We start from the raw sequence: 16,559 nt of genomic DNA, 5'->3' as shown, positions 1-16,559 counted from the left end.
GTGGCTAGGCAGGTAGACCAGTCGTCTGGTAATCCGGAAGTTCCCGGTTCAGTTCCCGCTTGAGCAATACACTTAACCCCTAATTGCTCTCCATGAGCAGGTTGGCACCTCTGCCGTCGGTGTGTGAATGGGTAAAATGTGAGGAACAAATCGTAAAGCGCTTTGGATAAAAGCGCTATATAAATGCACCATTTGCCATTTATCAAACCTATTATCCACAACATTCAAATATTCACAATAGTTTGGTGGTTCTGTTTATTAAACTTCTTGCAGATTATCAAATGAGAAAGATCATAAATAAAAATTAAAAACAGTGTAGTACACATTATATAAGGTGTAATATGAGGTACCAAACTGCAATACATTGGTCTTTGATTGTAGTAAATAATATAAAAAGCGTATGTTTTAGGAAAAACCAATAGTTCTGAAATAAAAAACCAATCCCACACAAGAATGTACAGTACCTTGTCCTTTTGTATCACACACAACACGAATATACCCGGTCCTTTTGTATTCACACACAACAACAAGAATGTACCTTGTCCTTTTGTATTCACACACAACAAGAATGTACCTTGTCCTTTTGTATTCACACACAACAAGAATGTACCTTGTCCTTTTGTATTCACACACAACAAGAATGTACCTTGTCCTTTTGTATTCACATGCAACAACAAGAATGTACCTTGTCCTTTTGTATTCACACAACAACAAGAATGTACCATGTCCTTTTGTATTCACACACAACAAGAATGTACCCTGTCCTTTTGTATTCACACACAACAAGAATGTACCTTGTCCTTTTGTATTCACACGCAACAACAAGAATGTACCCTGTCCTTTTGTATTCACACAACAACAAGAATGTACCTTGTCCTTTTGTATTCACACAACAACAAGAATGTACCTTGTCCTTTTGTATTCACACGCAACAACAAGAATGTACCCTGTCCTTTTGTATTCACACAACAACAAGAATGTACCATGTCATTTTGTATTCACACACAACAAGAATGTACCATGTCATTTTGTATTCACACACAACAACAAGAATGTACCCTGTCATTTTGTATTCATACACAACAACTATAATGTACCCTGTGCTTTTGTATTCACACACAACAACAGCATTCTGTGATTAGTTAACCACTATGCTGTAGGATGATGGTCTTAACAAGCTGGAACTGTAGCTACCATTTAACCCAATTGGTATGCTCTAAATCAGTGCATAGCAGTTGATTGGTTCGCACATCAGCCATACATGATTGGTTCAATCAAAATCCAAGTCCTCCGATCGGAACAATAATCAACTCACTAGAGCCCTTCTGTCAGTTACATCTAAGGAAGCTCACTGGACTCCCCCAGTCTTGTCAGGACCAAGGAACGACGATGAAGAGGGAGGAGCAGGACCAAGGAACGATGATGAAGAGGGAGAAGCAGGCACTCATGTAGGCAGGGGGTCACTTCCTCTGGTGTCAGGCAACTAGATAGAGACAGAAAAGCGTTGTCATGTAAGAACAAATGCACTCTAGGGAGAAATAGTTATAACTATGGATGGGTAGTTACCAGTAATTGGGCAAAGGGTGGCATTACTAGTAATTTAGTGTGAAAAATCAATCGATTCTTTTTTTTTCACAGAGAGAAGTATCTTTCATAAGAGTTCTAAAGTACTGCGTTTCAGACCCGGGGGCTGGTGGTACAGACAGACAGGGGGGGGGGGTCGGGCCACATCGCTTGTTCAGTTAAATGTCAGGTTACACCTCTGTGAATGCTTTCTTACGTAAGAAAAATTAGTACCCAAGTAGTGGAACAATTTAATAATTTTGCCAGAGCACATGGCCACACTGCAGCCCAGAGAGTCTGAGGTCTTCAACAGAAAAGCTACAGTACATGATTTCAGCTGGAACTGTAATATTTAGGTGAGGGATCTTTCTAAACCACATGAATTCAACTGGAACTGTACAATTTAGGTTAGAGATTTCTCTAAACCACATGAATTCAACTGGAACTGTAAGATTTACAGTAGGTTAGAGATTTCTCTAAACCACACGAATCCAACTGGAACTGTAAGATTTAGGTGAGGGATCTTTCTAAACCACAGGAATTCAACTGGAACTGTACAATTTAGGTTAGAGATTTCTCTAAACCACATGAATTCAACTGGAACTGTAAGATTTAGGTTAGAGATTTCTCTAAACCACACGAATCCAACTGGAACTGTAAGATTTAGGTTAGCGATTTCTCTAAACCACATGAATTCAACTGGAACTGTAAGATTTGGGTTAGAGATTTCTCTAAACCACATGAATTCAACTGGAACTAAGATTTAGGTTAGAGATTTCTCTAAACCACATGAATTCAACTGGAACTGTACAATTTAGGTTAGAGATTTCTCTAAACCACATGAATTCAACTGGAACTGTAAGATTTAGGTTAGAGATTTCTCTAAACCACATGAATTAAACTGGAACTGTAAGATTCATGTGAGGGATCTTTCTAAACCACATGAATTCAACCGGAACTGTAAGATTCATGTGAGGGATCTTTCTAAACCACATAAATTCAACCGGAAATGTTAGATTCAGGTGAGGGATTTCTTTAGAGTGACCCCCTCCCCCCCGTTCTTGGACAAAATGGAAGCAATATAAATGTTGGTTAATATTTCACTAGTTATAGGTGGTAATGCAAAGACTACTAATAAGAAAGCAAAACTCTCCCTGTCCGTTTCAAATTATTTTACCTCCAATATGATTTTTTTAATGTGCATATATCTTATTTTGTGACAAGTTTCAGTTCTTAACACATCTGGCGCCAATAACGTCGTACAATGTGTTTCAAGGTCATGCTAATTCTGCCATTCCACGGCGTACAACGTTATTGAGATTATATTTAATTTTTTCGCCATGGTATTCAGAATTCCCTCACCCAGCCTCGGCTGATACAGTGGGAGCCTGCACAACTCTGCAACGCTTCAATACTGCCGCCTGGTGGATGATCGGCGAGTTACAACCGGAAATGGATCTCTGGAGATCTCCGTGCATCTGGCAAATGCGTCCAGCACTCACATATTGTTGCGGGACTCTAGACACACATCCGTGTATATCGATCGCTGCCATAACTCAATAATCGATATGATTTGGTCGTTTATTATTATTATACAAACCGGAAATGGATCTAGTAGGTCGCCGTCAAATAAGTGGGATCTTTTTCCTCCAGTCTCATCGGCGAATGGTAAGAGGACGCTGACGTCATTTTCAGCGTGTTTGTTTATTATTATTAATACAAACTGCTCTGATCAATATATCACCCATACTACATAAAGCATTTACTGACGATCACGGAATTATAAACGACCCCCCCCCCCCCCCCCCGTTCACCCGCGCATGATAAGTCATAAAGTTTAGGATCACGTACAGTTGAAATTTTTAATATAGCGTGTATCGGCAACAAACGGCAGTTGATAATCTATATATGCGTTTATGCCTATAACTCACGTTCTAGGAATTACTGCAGAAAACGATAAAAACATATTTATATTCTAGACGGTATTTTCGTATGAATCTATGAATGAAAAAGTATAACGTTCCTACATCCTGAACGATAGATAATCGATGTTGAATAGTAATGTCAATTTAGCAATACAATTAAAAAAGTTATAGCCCTGCAAAGAAGGTAAACATCTCCATAGGCTTAGAGTGGTGGCAGAGAGTGGTATGAGACGGGCAAACTCCGTGGCAGTTAATGTGTTAATGTCCTTGTTTTCATAAATTTAAGCAACAAGAATACAGCAGAACACCATATCCCAATATTCAGGATGTCATGATGCACAATCCCCCTGAAAGATGGTAAAATATTGAAATATTGGCCAGTCCTGACACACACAGTTAGTTAAGTTCAGGAAATATAATATCTCTGTGTCATTTAAATGTAATATCTCTGTAACACGAGAGCAGAAGGAAAATGTTGGAGTATCTCAGTGAACCTAGAGTTTTTCACACAGAGCCCATAGAAGTTATTATTCTGCTGCTCACGTGAGTCATTTTATTGAATAACATTTCAGAGAGAAATAATACAGAAACCAGTGTATTAAAGTATAAAAGTAAGTAAATATCTGTATGTGTACTTGTATCACTATACTTTGTAAAGACCAGTTTGAGTTGTAGACATAAGAAGTTGATGAGTGTGTGCGTGTGTGTGTGTTTTGATTGATTGATTGAAAAGTTTATTAACAGATTGCAGAATGGGTACAGTACAGTTCAATACATACAATTGTTAAGGGGATGCAGACCAGAGAAAGACTTTCGTCTTGTTTACATCAGGGTCCCTCATTTTCAATTAATCATAACATACATGACATACAGATAGACAGTACTGCTACATCTATACATTTATGACATATCAGATTTGCAAATACAGTACTGTTTGTGATACAAAAGTGTCCAGAAAAGGAGTGTATATACATTTGGCGTAGAAACTGTACATTGGAGGAGGTTGGATGGGTGGGGTGGGGTTGGGTGGGTTGGGTGAGGGCTGTACATTGGAGGTGGGGGGGGGGGTTGGGTAGGGGACACACACACATTTTACACTGTACATTGGAATACTGACATGAATGAATGAATGAATGAAAACTTTATTTAACAGATTGCAGAATGGGTACAATACAGTACGGCTCAATACATACAATTGTTAAGGGGATGCAGACCTGAGAAAGACGTTTGTCTTGTTTCCATCAGGGTCCCCCATTTTCAATTCATATAGACATATATGACATACATGACATACAGATAGTCAGTACTGCTACATCTATACATTTATGACATACCAGATTTGCAAATACAGTACTGTTTGTGATACAGAAGGAGTCAAGAAAAGGGAGTATATACATTTGACGTAGAAACTGTACATTGGAGGTTGGGTGGGGGGGGTTGGGTACATTGGGATATTGACAACCATACTGGGTAATTTACATTGGAGGTGGTTGGGGGGGGGGGGGGGGGGCGGGGGGCATACTGTATAAACAAGTAACACTGTACATTGAGGGGGGGGGGGAGGAGACACTGTACAAACAAACACAATTGTGCATTGAACTATTGACAAAACCATACTAGGTAAATGACTGTACATTGGAGGGGGTTGGAATGATTGGGTTAGGATATTTACAGGGGCCAGTGTTGAATTGCAGTCTCCCGTAGGTGTCCCTTGAGAGAGGTTTTGAAAGTGGGTAGTGATCCACATTCCTTTACAGCTTTGGGTAGGGCGTTCCACATTGATGTGGCATAATTGCGAAACGTGTTTAGTCCCTTATTTGAGCCGAATCTGGGTTTGACATGATTTGTGGAGCTCCCTCTGGTGTTGTGATCGTGGTATTCACTGACCTTTGGGAAGTATTTTGACATGTACATGGGTACCTTGGTCGTGTAGTGTATCTTGTAGACCAGGCCCATTGCAAGTTGTTGTACTCTGTCGTCTACTCTAAGCCATCCTAGGTTGTCGAAGTGGGCAGGGGTGAGGTGGGTTCTAGGAGTAAGGTCAAGCAGTAGTCTGACCAGTTTGTTTTGAGATGTTTGTAATTTTGTTTTTAGCGCCTTTGAGGTGCTTTGGTACCATGAGGTGCAAGCATAGTCGTAGTACCCCTGAATGAGTGCTCCTGCCAGAGTCTTCAGGGTGTTCTTGTTTACCAGAGAGGAGATCCGGTACAAGAATCGAGTTCGTTGGTTGACTTTTTTTATTACATTGGATGCCATTTTGTCACAGGAGAGATTAGCCTCTAGGATGGACCCCAGGTAGGTAATTTCATCTTTCCTTGTGACAATATTGTCACCCACTGTAACTGAGAAGCCGTCGGTCTTGCTGAGTTTGTTATTTGAACCGAAGAGAATGGACTCTGTTTTGCCCATGTGTAATGATAGTTTGTTATCAGCGAGCCATATGCAGATTCTGCCTAGTTCCGAGCTGAGGGTTTTTTCAACCTGTAACTTGTTCTTGTCAGAGACCAGCAGGGCTGAGTCGTCCGCAAACAGGAACAAGTTGCAGTCACAAGCTGACGACATGTCATTTGCATAAATTAGGAACAGTAGCGGTCCTAGTATGCTTCCTTGTGGAACACCACAGCTCACTGTGAGGGGGGGGGATAGGGTACCGTTTACCTCCACCATCTGTTCCCTCCCCTCAAGGTAGGATTGCATCCAGCTCACTGATAGACTATCAAAACCAATTGCTTTTAGCTTGTCAATCAGAATGGAGTGATTGACCGTGTCAAAGGCCTTTTGTAGGTCCAGCATGACCATGCCGCAGTATTTGCCTGCGTCCACCTCTTGTTTGATGTGGTCATTCAAATAGAGAAGGCATGTGTCAGTGGAGTGGGATGTTCTGAAGCCAGATTGGAATTCGTAGACAAAGCCTTACTTGGTAATTTACTGTACAACTAGGTTAGGACATTTGTAGGGGCCAGGAGTGTGTGTGTGTGTGTCTGTGATGTGCGTGTGTGTGTGTGTCTGTGATGTGCGTGCGTGTCTGTGTGTGCGTGTGTGTGTGTATGCGTAATATGCGTATGTGTGTGTGTGTATGTGTGTGTGTGTGTGTGTGTGTGTGTGTGTGTGTGTGTGTGTGTGTACCTCTATGCATTTGGTGTGCATCTCCTCAGTGAGTGTGTGTCTCTCCTGCATCAACTGGTTCTGTTTAGCCAGCAGTTCGCACACCTGCTGGGCACTGGTCTGACAGTGACGGTCCAACTGCTGCAGTCTGAAGCACGCACGGGCACACACACACACACAGGCACACACACACACACAGGCACACACACACACACACAGGCACACACACACACACAGGCACACACACACACACAGGCACACACACACACACACAGGCACACACACACACACACACGCACGCACACACACACACACACACGCACACACACGCACACACACACACACACACGCACACACACGCACATCACAGACACATACACACACACATATGCATACACACACACACACACACACGCACACACACGCACAGAGAAACAAACAAACATTTGATTGAATGATTTATCCATGTCCACAAACCGTACAAAGGCCTAAATACATTCGGATATTCAGAAACCAGAGGCATACAGAGAACACACACACACACACACACACACACACACACACACACACACACACGGACATTCACACAGAAATATACACATGGACATTCACACAGAAATATACACAAGACAGATTTTATTTTATTACGGATCACACCTACAGAGAGGCAGAACACAATATTCAGTGGAGATGAAAGGAGTTGAACCCATTGGCTAGAATTAACGGTTTAATTGTATGCTATACACAACAAATGCAAAACAACCAAAATAACATTGTGGACATGTTAAAAACAATGATAGCTTACTTAGCCTCCTCATGCAGAATACTGGTGAACTCTCAAGAGTTCTGCCTGTGGCATTGATAACCAGTCAGAGGCAAGTCTTTGGGCGGAATCCACAGAGAATGGATTGCGCCAAGCTAATTGCATCCGCGGAGCCTGCGCTGTGTTTGGGAGCTATCCACGAAAGATAATAGCCCTTTACTGGAATACACAAAACACGTAATTTTTCTGCTGATTTATGAATCGTTTTCAAATAAACGCTAGATTATCAATAGTATATGTGTACTTATGCACGCTAGAGAAGCGGGCTGAAAAATTGATAATCCATGCCGTGGATACGGCTAACGTTACGCACACACACATACACACACAAGCTGCGATGGCGGAGAAAAAAACATCTGATTACCCCAAGACTGGTAAAATAGAGTCCTTACCTCACATCAGATGTTCTGCAAAAAGATTAATCCAATTCCTGATCGTCATTCCAAATATTGATCGCGTTTATTGATCCAACGTTATAGCACCAAAACACATAATCGACGCTGCTCCCAGTGGGGGGGGACTCAATGCAATAGTATCCAGCTGCATGTGTAGAGCCTTCAGTTTGTATTGACACAGCAGAAGGGAACCTACACTAACCTGAAGTAAGAGTGACAGAGGGCGCTTTCACATATGAGCTGTTTGGTCGGACTATCGGACCATAATCCGCTTTTTTGGGTTTGTGTGAATGCGCAGTCGAACTCTAGTGCGGACCAAACTCTGGTCCGCCAAAAAACATAGGTCTCGGTTCGCTTCATCGGACCAAACACGGACCAAATATAGGAAGTCACCTGATAAACTGTGCATCTTGGGTAGAAGGAAGAAAAAAAACACAGCGGCTTATTATTATTATTATTACCGCGGTGCGCGGCATTCACTGCAAAACAAGCACACTACATCTATCTATCTATCTATCTATCTATCTATCTATCTATCTATCTATCTATCTATCTATCTATCTATCTATCTATCTATGCATCTTGGGTAGAAGGAAGAAAAAACACTGCAGCTTATCATTATTATTATTACCGCAGCGCGCGGCATTCACTGCAAAACAAGCACACTGTGTAAACATGTCTCGTGGACAGACTTGGGCGAAGTGAAAGCCCTGATCGACATATGGGCAGGAGACCAAATAAAACAGCTGCTTGTGGGCACTCACAAAAACAACGAGGTGTACAAGTTGTTTAGCGAGAGGATGGCGGTAATGGGTTATAATCGAATGATGGATCAATGACGAGCGCCCTTTTCGATCGCGTGACATTGTTCAGAAAGTTTGGTGCGCCTGACAAATTGCTGTGTGAATGCAGACGAACCAAATGATGAATGCAACAATGTTGCAACTTCACCACCAGAACCGCACCGAGTCCACCAAAACTATAATGGGAAAGCACCCTAAGTGAACTGTGAGAATCTACTTGTAAATCTTAAATCTAAAATTCTGTTTAGTTTCACCCAGTGATAGTGTGGGCGTGTATCAGGCTGCTGTGGCATTCAGGGATTAAAGCAAAAAAATATCTCCTGACTGAACTTTTTTTCAGGCCAAGTCATATTCTTATTTTAAGGGAGCCTACTTGTAGAGCTACGGTCCTGACTGTGACTATAGACCCTACTGTTGTGGTTGTTGTGCCAGGCAGGGAGGCTGTGTGCTGGGAGAGCGTGAATGCAAGTCTTGTGGCTAGCTTCTGATTGATGGCGAGCTAGCACCCTTTTTCCATTACTTTGAACCAACTAAAAGGCTTGTTATCATACAAACAAGGGACTAAACACGTTTCGCAATTATGCCACAACAATGTGGAACGCCCTACCCACAGGCGTAAAAAAATGTGAATCCTCAGTGTTTCCCACAGGATTTAGTGCGACTGTGGTGGTGGGTGAACCTCGGCCCTCTATGCACTTTGAGAGCAAAATTAAGAGGCTAGATCTATGATGAACTTTGTGCTCAAAACACAAAATCGACTAGACACTAGACTAGAGCATACATTTGAGCCATCAAAGAAATTAAGCAAAAGTGGTTACCTGTGTTTTAGAAAATAAAAAAATCCGTCTCAGGACAGAACGCTTTAATGCCTGGGCATTGTCCTGCTAATTGGGCTATCACAGTAAGAGGCATGGTTCCCACAGGTGTTTAAATGCATGCTGGGTAAAGCGTTAGCAAAGCTTCGCGAACGAAGACGGACAAAGACGTAGAGCTTTCGTGCGGGAGTTCTCAGAGGAAGAAACCGACTCACCCATCTAGTGCTAAGTAGACCGTTATCCTATCTATTACTCTACTCTGAAATGTTTTCCTTTCCTCCCTCTCTGCAATTTCTCTGCCTTTCTTTCACCCCAACTTCACCTTCCTCCTGCTACTCTGACACCACAATGTGCCTCCTACCTATCCCAACACTCTCCTCCACCAGACCAGCTTCAAGCCATCCACGACAGATAGAAGATGGCACTCCCTTCCTCCTAATGGGCGACTTCAACCTGCCTGACTCGTCTCAGTCAGACACAGTGGTCTCTCTCCTACAATCCTTTGACTTCACTCACAAAGCAGCTCATTGGATCTCATATTCTCCCGAAAATCCAGCATTATTAACACCACGGTAACTCCCCTTCATGTATCTGACCACTTTTCCATATCCTTCTCACAAACTCTCATGCTTAACCCGAAACCATCCACCCCAACATCTCAGTCAGACGCAACCTGTGCTCCCTATCCCCCTCCACCCTCTCCTCCGACATCCTATCTGCTCTACCTTCAGTGACACCTTCTCTGTTCTCCCCCCAGATACGGCAACCTCCACCGCTCCTCTCAGCCCTCTCAACCTCCTTCGACAAGCTCTGTCCCCTCTCCGCGGGTGGGGTAACTGTACATTGGAGGGGGTTGGGTTAGGACATTTACTGTACATTGGAGGGGGTTGGGTTAGGACATTTACAGGGGCCAGTTTCGAATTGCAGTCTCCCGTAGGGGAACATTATCCCACCTCATGCCTTCTTGTATCATTACTATGCCGATGATACTGAACTCTTCCTCTCCTTCCCTCCCTCAGATATCCATGTCTCTGAGCGGATCTCGGCCTGTCTGTCCGACATCTCCGCCTGGATGATGACCAACCACCTCAAACTGAACCTAAGCAAAACAGAATTGCTTCACCAAATCCTCCCCCCCCTGACCGACCTTTCCATCACAATGGAGAATGTAGCTGTAGCCGCGTCCTTGACTGCCAAGAACCTTGGTGTTGTCCTTGACGACCGGCTGAACTTCTCCACTCACATCGCAGTGACAACGGAACCTGCAGAGCAACGTCAGAAGGATCGGCCCCTTCCTGACAAAAGAGGCCACCCAACTCCTTGTCCAATCAACAGTCATCTCTCACCTCGGCTACTGTAATGCACTGCTAGTGTGTGCCTCCTCCTCCCCACACATACATCCAGCTAGCAAGCCAGCCTCAGTCACTGGGGCCCCAAGACAATGTCCTCTTTCACTGGGGGTTAGACTGCTGTGTGTGTGTGTGTGTGTGTGTGTGTGTGTGTGTGTGTGTGTGTGTGTGTGTGTGTTGTGTGTGTGTGTGTGTGTGTGTGTGTGTGTGTGTGTGTGTGTGTGTGGTGGGAGTGGGGGTTCTGAAGCTGGGGTTTAGGGGTGAGGGTATGTGAATGAGTGTATGTGTGTGTTTGGGGGGGTGGGGGCTCATTATTTCATTCATCAGTTCCTTCATCCCCCCTCTCCACCCATCCTTTGATACAGCCATCCCCACGTCCGTCCATCCATTCAAATCAATCAGTCTTCTCTCCTCCTCCTCCACTGATATAATGACAGATAATGAGAACGTCTGCCCTGGAATTACATTAGCATACTCACCCAGCGCTTAACATTTCACCTAGACACTGTGGAATATATGAACAAAACGTTCAATGCGAATGGTTGATTTGAATTCCAAGGACTTTAAGCACCTTGTTAGAACATTTGCTGTTTTCAAGGAATTCCAGGCCTTGACTTTTTTTTTTTTAATCAAGCACTTTAAGCACTTCAAGGACCTGTGCGAACCCTGTTAAATGCAGCGGGCATGAATTACTAATGTTAAATGAATGAACTTAGTATTGCTTATTCTTAGTGTTGGAAATAGTCAAAGGCCAGTTGGTGGTGGGGCTGATCTCGGACAACGACGAGAAGGCCTACCGAGAGGAGGTTGAGGTACTGGAACGTTGTGCCAGGACAACAGCCTGCTCCTGAACATTGGTAAAACCAAGGAGCTGATCGTGGATTATAGGAGAGGACAGCAGGAGACACACACACAACTGACGATTAACGGGGGCCACCGTGGACAGGGTGAGCAGCTTCAAGTACCTGGGGGTCCACATCTCAGAGGACCTGACATGGTCAACACACATAGACACAGTAGTAAAGAAAGCGAAGCAGCGCCTCTACCACCTGAGACAGTTAAGGAAGTTCAGAGTATCGGGGAAGATACTCCAGTCCTTCTACTCAGGAGCTGTAGAGAGCATCTTGACCGGAAACATCACTGCCTGGTATGGGAACAGCACGGCACAGGACAAGAAGGCCCTACAGAGAGTGGTGCGCTCAGCCGAGCGTACCACGGGTATTGCGCTACCTCCCCTGCAGGCTCTATACAACAAGAGGTGCAAATCCAGAGCCTGCAGGATAATGAAAGACCCCCACCACCCCAATAACAGCCTGTTCCAGCTGCTGAGGTCAGGCAGACGCCTGCGAACTCCAGCTACTAGGACGGAGAGGCCTTAGGCTAAGCTTCTTCCCCCAGGCCATCAGAGCCTTGAACAATGAACATTGAGAGACACAGAAACTGAACTATCCACACACAAGCACATACACGACACGCACGCTGAGCACGCTCACACACTAGCAGCCACTTTAACACTCATGCCGCACACACGCACACTTATGGCCAGAGGAAAGGCCACTTAAAGTAGTATAGCATCAGGAACAGTGTATTGCACTACTAAAGCTACCTAGCATGTCCTATATGCTCTGTAAATACTAATGTACAGATACCGAGATATGGCACACCATTGTACCTGTTTATTGCACTGTTTTATTGGATTCTATTAATATGTTGTACCACTGTATTTTATTGGATTCTATTATATGTTGTACCACTGTATTGCACATCGTCGCGGGCAAGACCAGCCGCATTTCATTGTATACCTGTATGCCGTGACAATTAAAACTCTTGACTTGACTTGACTTGACTTGACTACAAACGTTTACATGAACCATTCCATCCCTAGTAAACATACTACAGAATAGCTGACCAAGGAACACATTTCACGCTAGGCTACCAGTACTGCTACAGTTATATGGTTTTCATGTTTTACACATCCATGATAATCAACTTTCAGCCAATTAAAATGTTGAAAATCTAATTTTCTGTTAATTTGAAAAGATGATGACAATGTAGCTAAAGCTCTAACCACAGTCTGAAATTACTATGTAGTAGGGCTGACCTCGAATAGTCGACTAATCGATCGAAAGGAGCCGTAGTTGACAACCTCTTTGTTGAATGCAAAAACAAAAATGTAAATTGAATGAATTCTTTCCAAAAGCAAAGAGGCCTAGAAGCGTGGCTAACGCTAATGGCACGCACTGCCTAAGAAAACAGGCACAGAGGCACTGAAAGAGGATTTTACCCGTCTAATGAACGCACTATACATATCAAGATGTATCCATCAGTGGACCAATTGCATGCTTTCGCAGAGGACAAGACGCCTTCAGTCGACTCCTTCAGACATTAAGCACAGCCCAAGTGGAATGATAAAAAAATTAATGATATAAGAAATAATATATATAATTATTATTATATATTTTCTTTTTGCATTGGGGGGGGGGGGGGGGGGGGGGGGGGGGGGGGGGTCGACTACCAGTCGACTATCGGCAAATTTTGGCCAATCAAAGTCGACTATACAAATCGTTAGTCTGGGACAGGCCTACTATGTAGTGGCCATGGTGAAATACATATTTTAGAGCTGGGTAATACAATACAATGGGAGGTGTTTTCTTCCCTTGAGATATTCCTAGAGTAGGCTAAGTTTATCGACAGCACAGTGCCAACACACACACACACACACACAAGGGTTGCCACAGTGGGCACTGTTACTGGTGTTGGTCTGTGTTCGGTACGATTACATTACTTGCCTGTGCTGTTGTTTTGCTCTTAAACGCACCCTGCTGGCCTCTCATTCTCACACAGCTCCTCTGTAGCTTTGTTGTTAGCAACATGCTAACTGCTACTACTCCTCTGTAGCTTTGTTGTTAGCAACATGCGAACTGCTACTACTCCTCTGTAGCTTTGTTGTTAGCAACATGCTAACTGCTACTACTCCTCTGTAGCTTCGTTGTTAGCAACATGCGAACTGCTACTACTCCTCTGTAGCTTTGTTGTTAGCAACATGCTAACTGCTACTACTCCTCTGTAGCTTTGTTGTTAGCAACATGCTAACTGCTACTACTCCTCTGTAGCTTCGTTGTTAGCAACATGCGAACTGCTACTACTCCTCTGTAGCTTTGTTGTTAGCAACATGCTAACTGCTACTACTCCTCTGTAGCTTTGTTGTTAGCAACATGCAAACTGCTACTACTCCTCTGTAGCTTCGTTGTTAGCAGCATGCTAACTGCTACTACTCTTCTGTAGCTTTGTTGTTAGCAACATGCTAACTGCTACTACTCCTCTGTAGCTTTGTTGTTAGCAACATGCTAACTGCTACTACTCCTCTATAGCTTCATTGTTAGCAGCATGCTAACTGCTACTACTCTTCTGTAGCTTTGTTGTTAGCAACATGCTAACTGCTACTACTCCTCTATAACTTCGTTGTTAGCAGCATGCTAACTGCTACTACTCTTCTGTAGCTTTGTTGTTAGCAACATGCTAACTGCTACTACACCCCATAGCCATTTGGAAAGAATTTGTAACTTAATGTTACATGGCAAGATTCAGGAGAGGGACAATGTCATCTGTAGATTTAGCAAAGAACAGGTATCAGTCCACGTTCACGTTCAAACTAGCGTAGTTGAGATAATGTTGAAAAGCTGAAAAGTCATGTACAGTTCACATTGGAAAACAATGATACTACCAAAGGAACCCATTGCAAGTATCTTCAAGGATATGTCTGCACTGTGAGTTTGTTGAAATTACTCAGTTCCAGTGGTTGTACTGTTGTATCGCTGATGAATGAATTTTAACGTCAAATTACTCTTATGGCCATTGGTATAATGTTCCTACTGTCAATGGTTTTTACTGCAAACGTTTTTTTTTACTGCAAAAAAGTGTTTTACTGTTCTTTGTATATATTTTTTTAACTGATTGACTGCCACGCTGTTTTCCCATCTGTACTCCCTGGCGCCATTTTCTTTTAATAAAACCTTACAGAGGTGTTCCATAGACTCACAGGAATTGTGTAAAGTTGCCCAAATAGTGCTAGGAATAGCAATGCATGTCCCCTTTAAAGGGGAACTATCTTATAAATGGCCCTTTTGAGTGTTTAGCATTGTTTCCTAGCTATGTGAACTTATATTAATATGATCTATGTCTCAAAATTCTCATATTGGCGCATTCTTCCAATTCTCCTCTCACAATATTCACCCTCACTGAACTGAGTCGTTTGAAAATGTGCCTATATGTGATGTCATATAGTCACTGCTGCATGTTAATGTTCAGGCGAAGACGACGCTGCGCAGTGGTTTAGGAGCCCAGGCTCAAAACAGCTTGAGATCTTGAGGTAGAAAAATGCTGTTTTTGAGGACTTGATTAGAAATACAAAACAATGAATAAAAAAAATATATATATTACAGAGGTGTTCCATAGACTCACAGGAATTGTGTAAAAGTGCCCAAATAGTGAAAGAAATAGTAAAATAGTTCCCCTTTAAATAACAGTGACACTTTTCCTTTTTGATAAGAAATCCAGCCATATTCCTTTCATTGTATTTAAAATACTGCACTTTAATTTCAAGGGAAAAACTAATCTTTCAATCAGGGAATTTAAACATGGTTGACATTGTTTTTTTGTGTTTATTTTAAAGAAAGGAAAGTCTAGTGCTGGTTGAGCATATGCATACTTTATGTTGATTGCCTTTGTCTATAATGTGGCCACAAAAATAGAAAGGTTTAATTAATATTTAATGTTTGCACTTTGCAGTTAATACTTTGACAAATGTAGCCTATATTTTTCAGTCAGTTCGGTCTTTGTGTGCCAAACATTATTTAAGGCAAACCGCTGTAAACCTTTTTTTTACCAAATAAATGAGAAGCATGTTTAAATCAGCAATGGCTCCCCTCTTGCTGTACCAAAATCTCTCCTAGCTCTAACTGTCAAAATGATGAGCCTGATGTCAAACTGCCTCATTCTTTCAGTTTTTGCATGACCATGTCCTTGAGAATAACTGAAAAGTTGGATTATTGTTAGGCTATACTGTATATCTTATGCTGATGTATGGTATTTTTGGAGTGTTACATTTTTTTTATTATAAAAAAAACAACGTACAGTATACCGAACCGAAAACCGTGACCCCAAAACCGTGATACGAACCGAACAGTGGATTTTGTGAACCGTTCCAACCCTAGTGTATATGTAGCTAATGTAGCTAGCACTATTGAATCACAAGCATTGAATGGAACATCTGTCCCATCGTCTGTTTCGTCAATCAAATGTATATCAAACCTCTGAGTGCTGCGCCTCATTTCGTTCCGAAAAATGACACGACAGCATGACAGCAACATGTCTGAGAGCAGGACAGCAACATGTCTGAGAGCAGGACAGCAACATGTCTGAGAGCATGACAGCAACATGTCTGAGAGCAGGACAGCAACATGTCTGAGAGCAGGACAGCAACATGTCTGAGAGCATGACAGCAACATGTCTGAGAGCAGGACAGCAACATGTCTGAGAGCATGACAGGTGAAATAAAAACACATGTGCTTTGCCGATGTGAGAGGCTTCCTGCAGCCACTGCTAGGTCCATAGAGTGGGGCGTGACTGATGGAGAGCAAAAATCATCCAAGCTTAATGTCTTGATTGGCTCGACTATACATCTCTTGGCTAAAAAGAAAAAGAAAGAAAAAGACAGCCGGCTTCTTTTTGTATATTTTAGAGTAACAACTCCCACCAGCGTACTTTGATGTCAAAATGTGT

At 42.7% G+C, this 16,559-nt stretch overlaps 1 protein-coding gene across 1 annotated transcript in view; it reads right to left on the bottom strand.

The window, feature by feature from the left end:
* Window positions 1-251: 251 nt before the first annotated feature.
* The window catches only part of sdccag8 (SHH signaling and ciliogenesis regulator sdccag8), a gene marked incomplete at its 5' end in the record, with an annotated part of 166,341 nt that continues 150,033 nt past the window's right edge, over window positions 252-16,559 (bottom strand). Inside the window, 2 exons of the mRNA XM_084322006.1 lie at window positions 252-1,483; window positions 6,615-6,741. Coding sequence (XP_084178132.1) covers window positions 1,445-1,483; window positions 6,615-6,741 — 166 coding nt within the window. The 3' untranslated portion in view covers window positions 252-1,444. The remainder of the gene's footprint in view (window positions 1,484-6,614; window positions 6,742-16,559) is intronic.

Source organism: Notolepis coatsorum (genome assembly GCF_963971535.1).
Source record: "Notolepis coatsorum genome assembly, chromosome: 9".
NCBI lineage: Eukaryota > Metazoa > Chordata > Actinopteri > Aulopiformes > Paralepididae > Notolepis > Notolepis coatsorum.
This window is presented reverse-complemented; position numbering and strand designations above follow the sequence as displayed.